Consider the following 18,109-nt stretch of genomic DNA (forward strand, 5'->3'; position numbering starts at 1 on the left):
GGAAACCGGAATTTTTGACATTTTCGCGCTCTCCGCGGAACGCAAAAATGTCAAAATATCGCAATTTCCGCGAACGGAACGAAATTTTTGCCCAGGCCTAGGTAAGAGTGCACAGCTTACCTTTTTCAGGGTGACACCATTCCTCTGACATTCCAGGTCACAGGACGATAAGATGGGGTCAGTACCTTAGCAGTCTCACCCATCTTGCTGATGTATACATGTCTAACTGAAACCCCGCTACCCACCCCGCCCAACTACCCCACTTGACATGGAAGAGGTCCCTAGTCTCATCTGTGGCTGCATCACCCAGTGTTTCAATTGAATACAATGAAATCTCTCAGATAGAAGTAAATGGAAATTACGACAGCAACTTTCAAAGGTCAGGACATCATGCCCAAGGAACAGGTCAGAGATGGTTAAGCAGCGCCTGGCCGCCATATGTCAAAGTAGCCAGCGGAGAGTGCAGGAGGAAATGCAGGATTGTGGTGGATTGGTCTATAAGGGGATGGGAATGTTGTTAGTTCATGGAATTTAAGGACCGTATCTCAGACTTGGAGTGTAGTGGCTGTCGGAGTACTTAGGTAAGCATTTCTTGGTTGGTCTCGTCGGGTTTCCATAGAAGGTGAGTGGGGCAGGTGGGAAAACAAACAACGACTAATAATAAGGAGGGGGGTTCTGAAACTCACCGAGCGCCTGGCTACACTGGATCATTCAGTGATGTCCTTTAGCTGAGAAATGATATGGGAGGAAGACCCTTTTGTTATTATAGCCCTCACTCACTCTAATAGTGACATGCTTCATCATTGGGCTCACCCTGTCTCCTAAAGGTTAGGACCCCCCTCCTTACTATTAGTCGTTGTTTGTTTACCCACCTTTCCCACTCCCTTTTAACGTGTAGGGACCTTCATAGGCTCCAGGAGGGATATCATTCTATGTCATACAAGTGAATTCACAGGGAGGATATATCCCTTCCCATCTCCAAAGGGAGGTCCTCTCTACCCCTTTTGAGGCCCCACCAAGGCCCCAATTTTTGTGAGACGGTTTCCATAGAAGGCCCCATATCGTGCGGCCCATCACACCTCTGTAGATATGGAGCCAAAGCTTATCTGAGGCCCTGAGGGACCACTCAGATATAACTCTGTAAGTTGGGCCACTCTGTAGTAAAGTTAGAAAGTGTGGTGTGGCCCCCAGCAGATCTCGAGCGTGTTAACAGACAGTAAAAGAGCCTAGTTCAGTGTCCCTGCCAGATGAACTGTGTGATCAGTGTACGCAGTTCAGTTAAAAATTCCCTACTTACTTCAATGGAAAGACCATTGAACAGGTACAAGACGCGGAGAAGTACTGCCATTTTAATCACATTTATACAGCCCATCCAGGTAAGTTAAACCGTTGCCCAGCAGTTTGCGATCTAGCTTAAGTTCTCATAGCAGAGGAAGAAAGTTAGCTTTGTACAAGTCTGCCTGATATGGCTTAACCTTAATACCTAGGTTAGATATTTCCTTTTTGGCCTGTTGGAATGGTTACGTCTGCATTATCTTATTTAGTTCATTCAGGGGGGTAGACAGGTTAAGAAGAAAGGATTTCAAAAGACTGACCTTAACCCCTTCCATGCTCATGACGGAACGGTTCCGTCATGAGCCACGGTTGAGCTGTGCTCATGACGGAACCGTTCCGTCATGAGCCCGCCCGCGCTCGAACCCTTCAGCACCGCGGCGGAATTCGCCCAGCGCTGAAGGGGTTAAAGCCCGCCATCCTGTGATTGCTTTCAAAGGGACCGCTGGTGGTCTTGCCTGATTGATGACGAAGTGAATGTATTCTTCTGCCAGCGAGTGTCTTGTTCGTGTCAAGGCCCTGGGATGTCGCGACATGTAGTCTGCTTCGGTGTACGCATATTCTTGGAGGCGAATGCCCCAGCATTCAATCCGCTGTGGCATCTTTGTTATGAGAGCTTGATGATTGGTGATCAGTGTGAAGTGCTTCCCGTAGATGAAGATATGGAAGTGCTCGCATGCCCACATGGCCACCAGGCTCTCTTTCTCCGGCTGTGAGTATTCTTTCTCAGTGTCCATAAGGCTGCGGCTGGCATACGCTACGAACTGTCGCTGGTCTTCGTCTTCATATTGGGCCAAGATGGCTCTGAGTCCTAGTGGGCTTGCATATACCGTGATTTCTGTTTTCTTGTGAGGGTTGAAATATGCCAGGTTAATGGCAGAACTTACTGTTGTCTTGATTTGGTTGAATGCTTGCTCATATTTGCCTGACCATCGGAAGATTTGACCTTGTTTTGTAAGTTCCTGCAGTGGATAGCGGATGGTTTTATAATCCTTAATATATCAGGTGCAGTAGCGGGTCATACCCAGAAAGGATCGTACATCAATAACATCTCAGGGGCACGGGGTGTCAGCTAGTGCCAACACTTTTTCAGGGTCAGGTCTCAGTCTGTAGCTGGAGAAGATGTGGCCGTAGAATTTCAGTGTAGATTTGTGAAACTCGCATATGTCCCAGTTGAGTGTAAGATTGGCATTTAGAAGGGCGTGGCACACTTGATCTAGAGCTTTGTCATGTTCCTTGTGGGTATCACCAAACACCAGCATGTCATCGCTGTAGTTGAACGAATTTGGAATGTGATGAATAACTCGCCTCAACGCCTCTTGGAATATTTCCGCTGCTGAAGAAATTCCGACGTTGAGGCGTTTGTACCTGAAAAGCCCTTGGTGTGTTGAGAAGGTGGTGATATAGCGTGATTTCTCGTGAAGTTCAAGCTGTTGGTACCCCTTGTTTAGGTACAATTTTGAAAAGACCGTTGCTCCATATAGGCGAGTGATCATGTCACTGATGTGAGGTCCCGGGTATCGTTCACATTCTATGGCTGTATTTGGGGCCCTCATGTCCACGCAAAGGTGCACTTTGTTCTCTGATCCCCATTTGGACACTACTACTACTGGGGATACCCATGGGGTGGGTCCAGTCGATCTCTCAATAATGTCAGCTCTCAGTAGATCTTGTAGCTCTTCATCCACAGCTTGTTGGAGGTGAAAAGGTACTTCCCGTGATGCTGAGCTACGGGTGTTACTGGTTCATTTATGTGCAGTCAGACTTTGAAGTGAGCTAGTTTTCCCAGTCCAGTGAATAACTTGCTGATAATGTCTGGTGTGTCGTCTACTTTGTACAGTATTTCCACTAGTTTTATGCTGTGGGCAGGCTAAGAAGACAGTCACCTGCTTCGGGTCCTTCTATGACATGAATTTGTGCATGAACCATTCTGTCTTCATAAGTAAGCGATGTACGAAATTGTCCGAGGCACGGTAGTGGTTCTTTGGACAGCCATGTATAAACTCTCATAGCGGCCTTTTGTAGTTTGGGTTTTAGATTAAGCTTCTTGTATTCTGTTGCGCATATGTAGTTGAGCGACACTCCAGTGTCCAAGATGAATTTTGCTGTGTTATTTCCCATTTGAATGTGCAGCCTTGGGTATTTCTTTAATCTATCAGGGTCTGCAACCATATATACGTATTTGTCACTATCTTGAGATATGGGAGTGAGGGCCGAGGATTCTCTTGATGACGATCTTCGAGACCGGAATGTGAGGTGCGACCATGTACTGGATCTTGGTGAGCTAGTTGACCTGTCTTGCCTCTCATGTACCGCTCTTGCGTGATGACGAGGTCCAGGGATTCATTTGTTGGTGCTGATTCCATGCGGATAGTTTAGCACACCAGTTCAAAGTGATTTTCTTTCCCACAGCGATAACACTGTTGTCCCATGGCAGGACATGGGCTTATGTGAGGGTAATCTTGACTGCAGCGATTGAACTGTCATTATTTTTTTTCGGTTGCTGCTATTCTTGTTCCCGCTGCGAGTTTGGCTTGTGGGTTTCGGAGACTTTTTATGATCTGACTGGCGTTGTGAGTCTACTTGAGAGTGCAAACGGAAGGCTTGTTCACGTTTTTCTGTTTTTCCTGCTTCCATCTTTTTGGCATGTTCTTCAGCTTAGTCACTTATTCGGGTCAGCTCTTCGATATCGTCGAGTGAGTAGAGTTTCTTCAGCAGGCGACGACATAGAGATTCTGACTGGCACCCTTCTATGATTCGTAGGCAAATTGCATCCTCGGTAGAGAAATTATCAAATTTGCAGTAGCGAGTTAGGTGTTTGAGGCGTGTGATGAAGTCACCCATTGGCTCGTCTTTTTCTTGCCAAGTTGAAGGTGTATCGTTCATAATCCAGGTTCCACTTTTGGAGGAACTTCCTGTTTAGCGCCTCTCTTACGTCTTGATAGGAGGCAGACGCAGCTGGCGGCAGTTCTTTGATGACTCGTCATACGTCTTTGCCAACCAGATTGCACAAGGTGATAAGTTGTTGGCCATGGTCAGCGATCCCTTAATGAAGTCTTCGAAGTCTTCTAGCCAGCTTAGTCATCTATGACCCATGCCGCTGCCAGATGTCAGAATCAGAGGTTCTGGGGGGCGTAGGAAAGATACGCCTCGAAGTACTGGACCTGGCTGCGCATTTTGTGCAGGGCCTGGCTGTGCATTTTGTGAGGTGTCTGGGGACACCGACATGATGACGTGTGGATGGAACTTGTGTGCTCTTCCCAAGAGTCAACAGGGCACCCTGGGGCAGGCATCTGGCAGTGTGAGGGTATAAAATTCAACAGTGGTGCCCAGGAGTGGTGTTTAGTCAGATTGTAGAACTTTGCTTGGTTTCAAGATGGCTGCCGAAGTGGTGACAGGGTCTTTTGCAGTATGGCCTCATTTTAATATGGCCACCGAGGAAGATAGACGTACACAAGGCTGCAGGCAGGCATTAGACAGGGAGGCTTACCCTAGAAAGATGATGCATTTGTATCAGGCTTATTAGTGACTACGGGCACTGAGCTGTGATGAATAAACCGGCACACGCTTAAATCAGATTCAGTCCAATGCACAGCGGGTGTTCACACGCTTGGGGTGTGTGACGCTCACGGTGTTCACTTTGTTGGCAGTCTTTTGTGCAGCAGGCGGTGAAGCGCATCGTCCGGATGAAGGCAGGTCGGTGGGTCCCAGTATCCCACCCTCGTTGCCAGTTTTCCTGGTCTAGTCTGAATAACAGGACCGACACTCTAATGAGGTGCACTCTTCTTTATTCCTCAAACTAACTGCCCCTTTAGCCCACGCTCTTCCCTTCCGGTTCCCCCCTCCACCCTCCTTCTGCTTCTCGTCCTGCCTGGTCCTAGCACCGCGCACCCGAGCCAGGCATGACAATACTGCAGTTCAGGACATACTACAGCACCCTGTACACAGCAAGGGATACTGCTACCATGGATCAGATATGGGACTTCTTGCTAGAGATCCCCCTTCTGCCTCGATACAAGCTCCAAGAGGCTGAGGTGGAGGAACTCCTACAGATGTTGAAATGCAAGTCCCTCTCACAGAAGGCACTCAATAAAACACCGGGGATGGACGGCTTCCCGATAGAGTGTTACTTGTCGTTCAGCATGACACTAACTTCATATCTACAGAACTTGTATGAGGAGGCAGCATAAGTGAGAATGCTTCCACTCACCCTCAGGGAGGCCTTGATTACGGTACTTTTCACCCACTTTCTCTATTAGCCTCAATTATAAGATATTTGGAAAGATCTTGGCAAACAGGTTGCTGCCAGTAGTGGGCAAGCTGGTCTACCCGGACCAGAATGAGTTTATTCCTGAACTTAACACCTTTATTAACATCCACCGTTGCTGAACCTGAAGGGGTCATATGAGAGGGATCCTGTGGATAGCCTAGCGGTGTCCCTAGATATAGAGAAGGCATTTGACACCCTAGGCTGATTTTATCTGTTTGCTCTGTTGGAGCGCATGGGGATGGGGGTCAGGCTTTTTGCGATGGGTGCAGACCCTATACTGCAATCCAACGACACGTGTTAAAACAAGCACATTTAAATTTGACAGTATAGACATACGTTGAGGGACTAGACCAAGGTGTCTGCTATCACTGCTCATTTTCACATCTGCCATGGAGCCTTTTGCAGCTTGGCTCTGCACTAAGGCTGAGAAGTGGGAATGGGTGCATCATATGACTGGAACATTGTGTTGATGTACGCAGACAATGCTCTGAATTACTTTAGGATGCCAGCACTTCCTTAAGAGTGCTCATGTCGATGCTGGACAGATTTGGGACTTGTTAGGCTGGCAGTACAATTTGCCAAATTCTGTTAGTTCCTGCTCCTATAGGTGGAAGAACATGAACACGAAAATGTAATGTTTTGATATTCTCAAATACCTGAGGGTGAAATCTATCATTCCAATAAGGACTTGATCTGTGGAAATCTGGACCAGGCTGTTGCCTCCACTTTTGGCTCCCTTCCCTTCTGGCTGTCACTACCTGATCTCCCATGGGCTGAGTGGCAATTGTGCAGATGCTGATTTTTTCGTGCTTGTTGTGTCTGTTTTCTGCATTACCCCTGCTTGTACCAGAGCCCTTCTTCAGGGGTATTAACGGGTTGTTTCGGATTTGTCTGGTGGGCAGGGCAGGAAGAGGGCTGAAATACCGATAATGCAGCGCTCTTTAGTGGCTCCAAATAATGAGCGTTATTACACTGCAGCTCAGCTGCAGTGGCTGATGCGCTGGCTGGGGACAGCGCCTTTGGCAGAGAGAAAGATTGTACAATGGGCTCTGTGGCGGGCGCCGTCCCTGACATGGCTGTGGTGTAATACCCATAGATCGATGCAGGTGACATTCAAGTGTTGGCATAAATATGTGTTTTTTTTAATTTGTATTTATCAGCTTGCAAATCACAATATACAGAGTTCCAAGCAGCGACCCAGCAGTTACATATTATCCATCTCGGCGCAAGCAATTTTCCAACTACAAACTATAAAACACCACCTTCCCCACCCCCCAAAAGTTCCCACATGGTAATTGCTTTTTGTCAGACATACTTGCAACTAACATAGTGTAGTCTTGGCAGTATTTCAGAATATTACAAAGTACAATGTATATCTTCCCAAATACATATTCATTCCTTGTGCTTAATGCAAGTCTGGGTTCCCAAGAAGATACATGGAGAGCAGAGCCCAGAGATCTTTGGCCTGGAGGTCTCAGGCAGTTCCTCTGCATAAATCCCCATTTGCTCCTTACAATATACTAAGTCTCGAATCCATTTTTGAATAGTGGGGCCAGCTTTGGCACCCCAATGTTGTGCGACCGCACGTTTAGCAAACAGAGTTGATATTGCAACAATACGCCTGTTACAAGGTTTAAGCTTCTTTACCATACCCAGCAGACATACTTCAAGGATGCATGCAACTTTATCAAGAACGACCTCAGTGATCACCTCCGCAACACGCCTCCAGAAAGCATGTATTTTAGAGCAGTACCATGCAAGATGTATGAAATCTGCCTTATTCTGCCCACATGTTAATATATTGCACTTTCTCTCAGCCCAAATTTCCTCAACTGACTTGGTGTGTAGTACAATTGGTGTAAGTATTTAAAATGGATTATGCGGAGATTGCAGTTTGCAGTTAATCTACCAGTCAATTTGCAGCAAAATTCCCACTGCTCCGGCGAGATTGGGGTCACAAGCACTTCATTCCTTTTTTTGAGCGAAGGGGATTCAAGTGGCTCATTCTCTCTCAAAGAGGCTTCATATAACTGTATGATCAGTCCCCTTCTATCCTCCCCCGCAAATACAGCTTGTAGTGCCTTTAGTGTTTTCGGCTCTGCGGGAAATTTGGGGTATATAAACCTATTTGCTGGTCTCACCATTACAAGTGTAAAGCCAAGCATTACATTATAGCCCTGTCCGGCTTGAAATCCCCCGAGTGGCCTGAATGAACCATTTCTATATAAGTCTCCAAGCCTTGTGACCCCGGCCGCATGCAATGCCCTTATGGCTACTGGCTCCTGGCTCCTGGGCCGTAGAAATTTTAGGGCATACATATAATCCAATCGAGCTCGCTTTCTAAGAGCCTTCCATGCCCAAGCAGTGCATTTGACCGAATTGATTTCATTTCTCATGTCCCTCCCCCCCCGACAGCACCATCGCAGTAAGTGGAGTGGGACATACAGTATCCGCTTCAATCACAGCATGGGGAAATACCAATAATGCGTAAACTGCGCCTGGGTGCACAAGTAGTACAAACGCAAGTCAGGCGCATCAAAGCCTCCCCAGTCAAATGGCTACATCAGTGTGCTTCAGCTGCATCTTGGCCTCTTGCCCGCCCACACCAATGAGAGCAAGGCCAACTGAAACGTGTTGAATAGTGCCATGTTGAGCCGCATAGGGATATTGCCGAATAGGTATAGAAGTTTGGGAGTATTGTCATTTTTACCACTGCAATTCTATCTGCCAGCGAGAGGGGCAGGCCAGTCTACCGCACAGTTTGTTCAGTGATTTGGGAGATGGTTTGTCCATAATTTGTGGATATTATCACTTCCAGGTCCCTATGTAGCCATATCCCCAGATATTTCACTGGGTCAGTGGACCATAATAGCGGGAAGTCCAACTCAACCTTCCGAGTTCCATCTGTCAGTGGGAATACAGTGGATTTCGCCCAATTGATCCCCAGACAGGAATATCTCGCAAATACCACATATTCTCTAAGCAGCGCTTGAAGATGCATGGCGGGTTCGCAAACATAGAGCATCATATCGTCCGCATACAGTGAGACCACTAAAGGTCTCTACCTGAACTGCAATGCATCCTTGGCATGTTTTGACAGATTTGGCAGGCTATGGGCTCGAGCACCAGAGAAAATAGCATTGGGGATAGGGGACATCCCTGTCTATTGCCCCTTTTAATTGGAAAAGTCTCCGCTATCCACCCATTTACTGGCAATCTAGCCACAGGCTCAGTATATAGTAGTTTGACTCTTTGAGGAAAAATGGCGGCATGCCCATCCATTGCAATACAGGAAACATATATCCCCATTGTAAAGAGTCAAAGGTTTTTGCTGCATCTAACAGCACTGCAACCGTCTGAAAGTCAGACTCCAAATAATGCAACTCTGCAAATATAGTTTGTAGTTGTGGGCTGTGGACCTCTGGGGCACAAACCCCAACTGATCAGGAAGTACGAGCATCGGCACCAGCGGCTGCAGACTATTAGCAATCATTTTCGCTAGAATTTTAGCATCTATGTCATTTATTAGCCTTTTTGAGGGGTTTTAACAGGGTGATAATAAACTCTCCTTTTAGTGATGGAGGCAGTATTCCCTTTTCATACAGTTCGGCATAAACATCCTGTAATCTAGGTGCTAGCTCATCAATATAGACCTTATAGAACTCACTCGGGAGTCCATCAAGGCCAGCGGACTTGCATTTAGGAAGTGACATTATATCCTCCTTCACATCCCCCATATCAAATGGTTATGTCAGATATTCTCTCTGTCCGTCCGAAAGCCAACCCAGTGCAATGTCCTCCATATATGCGCCTATCTCAACCTCAGTAGGTTGCGGCCTATCACCATAAAGATCCAAATTAAATTCGAGAAGGATCCTACTGATCTCTGTTGTAGACCATCGCACCACATCATCCCCATCTAAAAGCTCAATGGTGTTTTCCTGACCTTTTGGCATTGTCATCCTCTGAGCCAATAAACAGCTAGGCCTGCTGCCCTCCCCATAGTATCTCACTTTACACCGTCTTGACCTATGCACCAGCTCCTGATCTACCATTTGGTTATGATCTGTCACGAGGTCTCTAATTTTAGCAAGCGTTTCGGATGAGGGGTGTAGTTCGTACTCCTGTTCCAGGTCAACTATCTGTGTAGCCAGTCTACCTATTCTGCGTCTTATATCCTTCAGGACACCGGCTTGCTCCCCTATGCACTCCCCATGGATTGTCACTTTAAATGCCTCCCATAGTGTACCCAACCTCTCTACTGACCCTCATTTTAAGCAAAATAGTTCCTTATCGCATTCCCGATTGTACTCCTAAATACCGGATCTATCAAAGATGACTGCTGCAGGCTCCATTGGAATGGGGGTCTAGTGCATTCAGGAACGCACAGTTCCAGTAGCCCAAGGGCGTGGCCAGAAAGTGTCTTCGCTTGGTGGCTAATTTTAACTATCCATGGGCATGCCTCCCCGGACGCTTACCAATAGTCCAGCCTGGACCATGACCCATGCACTGCAGAGACAAATGTGCTCTAACGAGCCTCGGGGTTGTGTAGTCTCCATATATCTTTAATGCCTTCAGCTTCCATCTGCTTTAGCAAAGCGCCTGCCGCCTGCTTCCCTCGTCCCACAGTGGCGCCTGAGCAGTCAAGACTCGTGTCCAGGCATACATTAAAATCCCCACCCAAGAGCACACTCGCAGAAGGAAACACAGAGATACGTCGCCAAACATCATTAAAAAAGGCAGGATCATCGACATTCGGTCCCTACACATTAACCAGTAGCACAGTCGTACAGCCCGAGTCTACCCAAAATCAACGCCACCCTGCCTTGATCGTCCACATCAGAGCTTATCATGGTAAATGGTACACCTTTTTTTACCAGGATCATCACACCTCTGGAATGTGAGGAATATGAGGCAGCCACCCTCACACCAGCCCAACGAGCCCCTACATTTGTTTCCGTGAATTTGGTTAAGTGTGTTTCCTGCAAAAAAGCGATTTGTACATCCATCCTATCTAGATAAGCTAAAACTGTGAAAATCTTCCTGAGGCTGTTGAGCCCATGTACGTTCCACGTAAGAAACTTATTAGTGCTACCCAGACCTGCAGCACATCAATATCACAGTATACGTTGCCTGACCATTCCACACAATGCCAATTGCCTAGCACTGGAAAAAAATGTCTTTACAGAGTTGCATCTTTACCTTTCCTCCCCTGCCCCTACATCCCCCCACCCACTTCACCACCCCCAACTTGCTAAAGACATCCCATATTAACAACAACAATCCCCCCAAGAAACAGAATGACCTAATGACCATGCGGGGTACTTCCAATGGGGAGTGCCAGCATGCAACTTGCCTCCCAATAGACCAGTAGGTGGCCGATCTGTCTTATATCAAATGTTTTATTATCACATTTATATTTCTAGGACTCAATCTCAGCTATGAAATTGACAGCACATTTTATGTCTATGCAGCCAACTGAGAATGGCATCTCAACAGGCATCCCACCCAAACATCCCCATATATCACGTCACACTCCTTTCCTAGAGTGGGCCCTATTGTTACATATTACTGTTCTTCATCGTCTAGGTCTTTATGACATTCACGCCGCCTCATTTTCAGTGTTTTGGCATGCTCAAGACAAGCCTTAGGGGTGGTAAATATCCTAAAGGCCCCCTCTTGGCCGATTCTAAGGCGGGCTGGATACAACATGGCATATGGAATGACTTCTGCCTGTAGCTGTTTCTTTACAGCTCCATATTCTCTGTTTACGGCCTGTACCGCCACTGTAAAGTCTGGGTAGAAGGCCAGTGTGTTGCCCTGGAATTGCATGGTACCTTTTTCCCTCACCATACCTAAAATAGAGTCACGGTCCCTGTAATTCAACAGTCTGGCGATAATGGGAAGTGGCATTGCTCCTGGGATCGGCCGCGGGGCCAATGAGCAGTGTTCTCGCTCCACAATCAGCATTGGGGACAGAATCTCAGCACCGAAGATATCTCTAAGCAATGTCTCTACAGAAGTCTACATTTTGCCGGTATTGATGGATTTGGGCAGGCCAGTAATTCTGAGGTTGTTCCTTCTGGACCTAGCCTCTAAGTCTTCATTTTTTGCCTGAATTAGCGCAAGGACTTTTTCCTTGTTTAAGGATTTACTGGAGAGTGAACTTAGTTCCTCCTCAGTATTAGAGACCCTCTGCAATTCTGGTATTCTGTTTTTCTAGTGCGGCTGACATGTGGTCCATTCCCAAATTTAAAGAATCAATCTACCCAACTATTGACTGTAAACTACGCTGCATCGCTAAGAGCGTTGCTCTCAGGGAAGGGCCAGCTTCCCCCTGGGTATCGACCTCCCATTCTGACGTAGCCTTGGACTGTGTCCTGCTGGGTTTCTTCATCTCAAATATGAGGGGTGGTTGCGACTTATCAGTTTTCCCTATTTTTTTTTTAAGTCACCCAAGCTTATATGACACACTTCTGTAACACACTGCGTTTCCAATTTCATCTACATCTCGCTGTGCATTCAATGTGTTGTAGGGCCCCCCTCCCCTCTATTTCCAGCTTTTCCTATGTGTTAGTCTTCTCTCCCAGGCCACCTTATACTCTAGCAACAATTGCTGGGTGCAGCATTTTTTACTGCACCAGTCTCGGTTACTGAATGAGCAGAGATCTCTTAATGTATGTTTTTTATTTTTATGCTTTACCTCTGAAGTTCCTTTTCTGTCGAATGCGCTCTCTTTGTGCTGTATTCCAACACTGGACTGGACTTATCTTGCTGTGCGCGCTAGTCTAGAGGAAAGAATGTCAACTAATACACCAGGAGATTTTGGTGAGCACGTACAGTGCTCAGGGACAGGCCTCCCTGCAATTCCTGCCAACCTCTTTGAGTGGGAGGACCTCAGAGTTTGCAGCCTTCTCTCTGTCAGTTTTCATGCAGGGACCTCGCATATGCGTTTCAGCAGTGCTGCAGTTTTACGTCCCTGTTTGCTCCACTACCAGCTTCCCCTGCCCAGGCACTCTTGCGGTTCCGTAAGGCAGCGGCAGCACTCCCGGGCCCACACCCACCTCCGCAGTCACAGGCAGTCACAGGCCCGGGCCCGACCGCAAGGCCACTCACCGCACTCATTCTGGATCTTGGTACCGCCACCCAGGGCCTGGCAGGGGCGGCACCGGGCAGGCAGTGGATTCGAATCATGCCTCCTCGGACTGCTTCAGTCACGTCTCCACGAGCTTCTCCCAGCGACATGGGTGCCTCTCTTCTGCTGCAGGTTGCGCTGCTCTGCTCTGGACACACCTCCAACCGGCAGCATGTAACGGTAGGCTACAGTCTGGCCTCCGATCTCTAACTCACTGACCGAGGGCAGGAAACACCAGCTCTTCAATAGCCTCTCTGGTGCTTTTTCACCAGCCAGCGACCCTTTAGCAAGATACGTGCAATTCCTTCCAGGCGAAGACAGCCACCATTATAATCTTACGTGATCGGCACCGTTCACCCCTGGATTCTTGCTTTTTATCAGGCAGCAGCAGCCTCAAAATGCCTCAGACCTGTTCAGGGCTGCTTATATTGGGTTTGAGTCCCTTTCTGCAGTATGGATGCCCCGTGTTCCGGGTTGACAAAGGGCGGATTATGGATCGGCCTGCAGAGCTGCTCTAGCGCGCAGCCATCTTGCCGTGCGCCCTCTAGCGCCCCCCAGCATAAATATGTTTGAGGTAGTGGGAGTCACCCACTGTATGCGCCCACTACCAATTTGGCCACTACTAATAGTGGTAGATTTATTTGACTATATTTTTATATTCATCTGGGAGAATGTTGAAGTAATATTCACTGAGGGTTTAATTCAGGAGGGACAACTGCAATAATTTCAGGCTCTGGAGGACGACTATGGACAACCAGTGGGGTGCTTTCTGAACTACCACGCCATTTGGCAGGCATTTGCTGTGCTGTGTAATGGAGGGGGCCTGAAGAGCCACTCACGTCACTCTCATTACAGGTTGTGCTTATGCAAGGGGATGTCGTGGGACACTTACTGTGATTTATTGCACTCTGCACACCCAGCTCAGCGAGGTTGTGATGCCAGCCGGGGTCAAGTGTTTGGCTGCACTGTGCGCCGCCCTATCCGACATGCAATTGGTGAGGGCAATGACACATATGAAGGAGGTATCCAGAAACCCCACACTTTATTACATGCAATTTAACTACTTGCACCAAACCTACCTAACACTGCAGCGCATCCATCAGATATTCCCAGGCACTCTGCTCTGTCCTCCTGGAGGCATGGGGAGAAGTGACGGAGACACTCTATAAGGTAGTGGAGTAAGTGGTGCCCCTCACCCCTGAATACTGACTATTGGGAATAAGGCACAGAACCAATGGTAATAAGAATGCCAGCAGGTTTGTTGCGCTGGTCCTTGTGCTCTTTATGAGACAGATAGCGATGTCATGGAAGGCCAGCTTAGCACCGGAGGTGAGGCAATGACTGCACGAGTTGGTGGAATGGGCTAAGGTGGAAGTGGACGCACTGGCCGGGCTCTGCCCCTTGGGCAGTAGGGGTACTGATTGCACCATTTGGGACATGTATATCCTCAAACTAGAGGCGAAGGATGATGAGAAGGGGAGAAATATTTACACCATGGTTGTTGACTTGTGATATTACTGATGTTCTGTGATTCTACACTTGATGAGGCCTGTGGCCTGTCCCCGTAGAAAAACAGTGCCTTTGCCAGATTCTTTTGAGTATGGGCGCTAATGATGTTTTTGTGTCTGTGATAGTGGATGGGTGTCAGGTTGGGAAGTTGGGTGATACCAGGCGATAACTTATGCACGGTCTGGGAAACTGCAGCCTTGTGTATTATGGGGGAGCGTGGGCTTCCCCCAAGAGATATTTATTGTGTTATAATTCTGTAAACTTCAAATAAAGAGATTCAAACACAAAAAAACTACACGTAAGCATAAGGCATAGTTATATCGGAGAAAATAGGAAAACTCCATACCTGTAACACCCTCAGACTGCATCATGTTATTCCAGTCTTCATCGCTACTTATAACAGTCTGAAAATGAAACACATATTTTTTTAAATGAACTATTTTTATGGTTCCATTCATAGCTATATTATACGTTGTTAAGATTCATACAGACCTGAAGCTGAATTTCTTTTTTCTTCAATGCCATATTTTATTCCTATCATCAGAAACAAGCACAGATGTTATATTTTCAACCAATAATACCTTAGTTATCTTCCTTAAACCAATGAACATTCACCATCTCAGGCTATGAATGGGACAGGAATACTATTTTAAAGAGAAATATACATATATATATATATATATATATATTCACTGAAAAAAACATAGGTTTCAGGGGCGTTATAGTTAGTTGTACATTTCACTCATACAAAACCATGGAAATTCCCCCGTTATAGTTAGTTCAGCTAACTATAACCCGTGCCCCGCAATGCACTGTTGATGACGTCACATATTACATCACTCATGACATGGTCAGTGACTTCACTCATGACATCACTGATGACATCTCAAATGACATCACTGATGACATCATCCAGTGAATGTGTGTTTTTGTGAAATTTAAATATGTTTTATATATGTATATGTCGAGGTCGATGGAAGAATAAGTGGGTATATAAGTGTCTAAATGGATGATTTTGTTTGTGTGAAACTGATTGTATAACTGACTGATTAAGTGTATCTTAGTGAATATATGGGTTAGTGAGTAATCTTTAAATATGTTAATATCTGTATCAGTCTCTCACTTTGTGTATAAGTGGCAGCATGGGTTGGTGAGTAGCTACATGAGTGTCTGTGTGGTTCGTTGGGGGTATTACTTTGTGCATAGATGCATGAAGGAGTGAGTCACTGTTTGCATGTGTTGAAGACAGCATGTGTGCAGGAATTTATGGGTGGATTGGATGAGTGTGTGTAGGGTGTGCTGGTGAGTGAATGACTGTCTCAGTAGTGTCTTTATGAGTAACTACATATATTTTAAACTAGTATATGTGAGTATTGGTGTATGTAAGTGAGTATTTGTGAGAGATTGGAAGAGTACCTGTATAAATGAGTATGTGTTTCTATAAGTGATTGTTTAAGTGAGTAAGCATGTGTTAGTTTCTGTAGAAGTAAGTGCGGTGGTGTGTGTATAACTGTATACGCAAGTAAATGGATGTTTGATACTTTCTTTGCATGTGCGACTATGTGTGTGAGTAACTCTATGGATGAGTGGCGGTGTGTAAGTGTATGTATAGGTGTCGAGTACATATGATGAGTGAGTGCATGTATGAGTGACTGTATAGGACTTTTGGTGAATGAGTGGATGTGTGTGTAGATCTTGGAATTAGTGAATGGGTATGTTGTAACTGGTATTGGTGTTGTTTTGAAAATGGTATTTTGTATTTTAGAGTGTGTGTATCAAAGATTATATTAGGGTGAGAGGAGGTCTGCTACTCTATCACAAGGATGATGTCATCAGTGATGTCATTTGAGATGTCATCAGTGATGTCATGATTGATGTCACTAACCATGTCCTGAGTGATGTAATATGTGACGTCATCAGCAGTACATTGCGGGGGCGCGAGTTATAGTTAGCTGAACTAACTATAACAGGGGAATTTCTATGGTTTTGTACGAGTGAAATGTCCAACTAACTATAACGCTCCTGAAACATATGGTTTTTTCAGTGAATTTCTAAGGTTTTTTAAATGTTAATTTCTAACTATAACGTGCCTGTTAGACCTGTCAGCCCTTTGGGTGGTCCCTCCTCATCATTATTTATTTTGTCCCACTTTTGCCTCAAACCCTATTTGAATTTTTCCTTTTTGGGAACCACCAGACTTTTTCGTGTTGCTGCAGATTCAGGAAGCCATTTTAGCTACCCCTGAAACTTCTGTCTGAGGGCCTGGAGCACAAAATGGTGGCCACCTGTGACATCACCAGCATCCACTGGAACCTACTAGCACCTTCCAGAACATTCCAGAACCCTGTGACCGTTGGAGGCGGTTTAGAATGTTGGGAAGCTAAGACAGAGAGTTGGCAGTTGGAGCTGGCAGTTGGCACCTGACTGGTGAAGAGAGAGGAGCAGAAACCTGAAGGAGGAAGGAGTGAGGCAGCAGGGGTGGAAACTTGTGCCTGGAGTGGGGTCCATAAACCCACCCTTGATACTAGTCCCTACTGACTGAGCCCAGCCTGGAGCCCTGTGTGGGAAGAAGCAAGAAAAAACATCTTAAGGACCTGGACAGCAGGAACAGGCCTTAGAAGTCAAGGAAGCAAGTACCTGACCTGTTTATTGGTTTCCCTGGAGCCGGACGTCGAGTAGCCTGGAGACCTGGAGCCTGAGGTGGAGAAGCGGCGCTGACTGGAAAAGCAGACGTCGTACCCAGAGCCGCCAGAGATCGTGAGAGGGCGCCGACGGAGGACGTGAGGTGTACCAGAGGTCGAGGAGGAAGTCAACCAAGGTCGAGTGAGCGGTGTCGACGGGGGAGTGAAGTCCGCCCTCCAGAGTCGCCGGAGACCGAGGTGAAGTGTGCCGGAGGTCGGGAGTGGAGATCGCACTCCGGAGTCGCCGGAACCAGAGAGAATCGTGCCGGAGGTCGGGAGTGGAGGTCGCACTCCGGAGTCGCCGGAAACCTGAGGAGAGGAGCACCGGAGGTCGGGAGTGAGGATCGCACTCCGGAGTCGCCGGAAGTCGACATCGAGCCAAGGCCGGCCGACGTCATCGAAGTTGAGGTCGCCATCGGACCGGAGCCGCCCGAAGTCGACATCGAGTCAAGACTGCCCGACGCCATCGAATCGGAGGTCGAGATCGAGCCGAGGCCGCCGACATCGAACCGGAGTCGCCTACCGGCGTCGTCAGGAACTGACATTGTGCCGAGGCCGCCGACGTCGAACCGGATCCGCCTCACGGCGTCGACACGACTCCAGCGGCGTCGGAACATCAGAAAAAGGGCAGTAAGTGGAATAGAGGGCGCCAAAGGCCCTGTGGAATCCTAAGAGACTACTCTAGGGGTTAGAGAGGTGCTGGAACCAGCTGGGCTGTGCCAGGGGTGAGCTGGGACTAATCTAGAGGGGTTGTGTGGAGTGAGAGAGCCAGGTCTCTGGTATTCCCCCCTTGATCTCCCCAGTTTAGGCCTCAGCCTTGTCCAAGCCAGGGAGTAGACACCCTCGAGCCTTCCACATCCCCACAAGCTGTGCCTGGGCCAAATCAGCCCTTAGGAATTCAAATGTGATCTGATTCTATGAGTGTCACTGTCAGCTTTTAATTATTTATTAGGGGCACTGTATTTATTGTATTTAACCTATTTATTGCTTCACTGTATTTATTGGTCCACAGTATTTATTGATGCACAATATTTATTGGTTTACAGTATTTATTGCCTCAGAATATTTAATTGCCTGTATGTATCGCACTTATATTTATGCCTTCATTATTTATGATCACCCCTATTTATTGAATCATTAAGCCAGTATTTATTTGACCTGCACTATTTAAAAAGTTTGTAT

General features: G+C 47.0%; 1 protein-coding gene across 1 annotated transcript in view; it reads right to left on the bottom strand.

Annotated features, from left to right (window-relative positions):
- Positions 1-18,109, bottom strand: part of NME8 (NME/NM23 family member 8) — a 1,023,835-nt gene that overhangs the window by 964,488 nt on the left and 41,238 nt on the right. Inside the window, exons 2-3 of the mRNA XM_085606381.1 lie at positions 14,739-14,780; positions 14,593-14,650 (exon numbers count right to left, since the gene is read on the bottom strand). Of these exons, the coding sequence (XP_085462507.1) occupies positions 14,593-14,650; positions 14,739-14,771 (91 nt within the window). The 5' untranslated portion in view covers positions 14,772-14,780. The remainder of the gene's footprint in view (positions 1-14,592; positions 14,651-14,738; positions 14,781-18,109) is intronic.

Source organism: Triturus cristatus, chromosome 5_2 (genome assembly GCF_964204655.1).
Source record: "Triturus cristatus chromosome 5_2, aTriCri1.1, whole genome shotgun sequence".
Taxonomy (NCBI): Eukaryota; Metazoa; Chordata; class Amphibia; order Caudata; family Salamandridae; genus Triturus; species Triturus cristatus.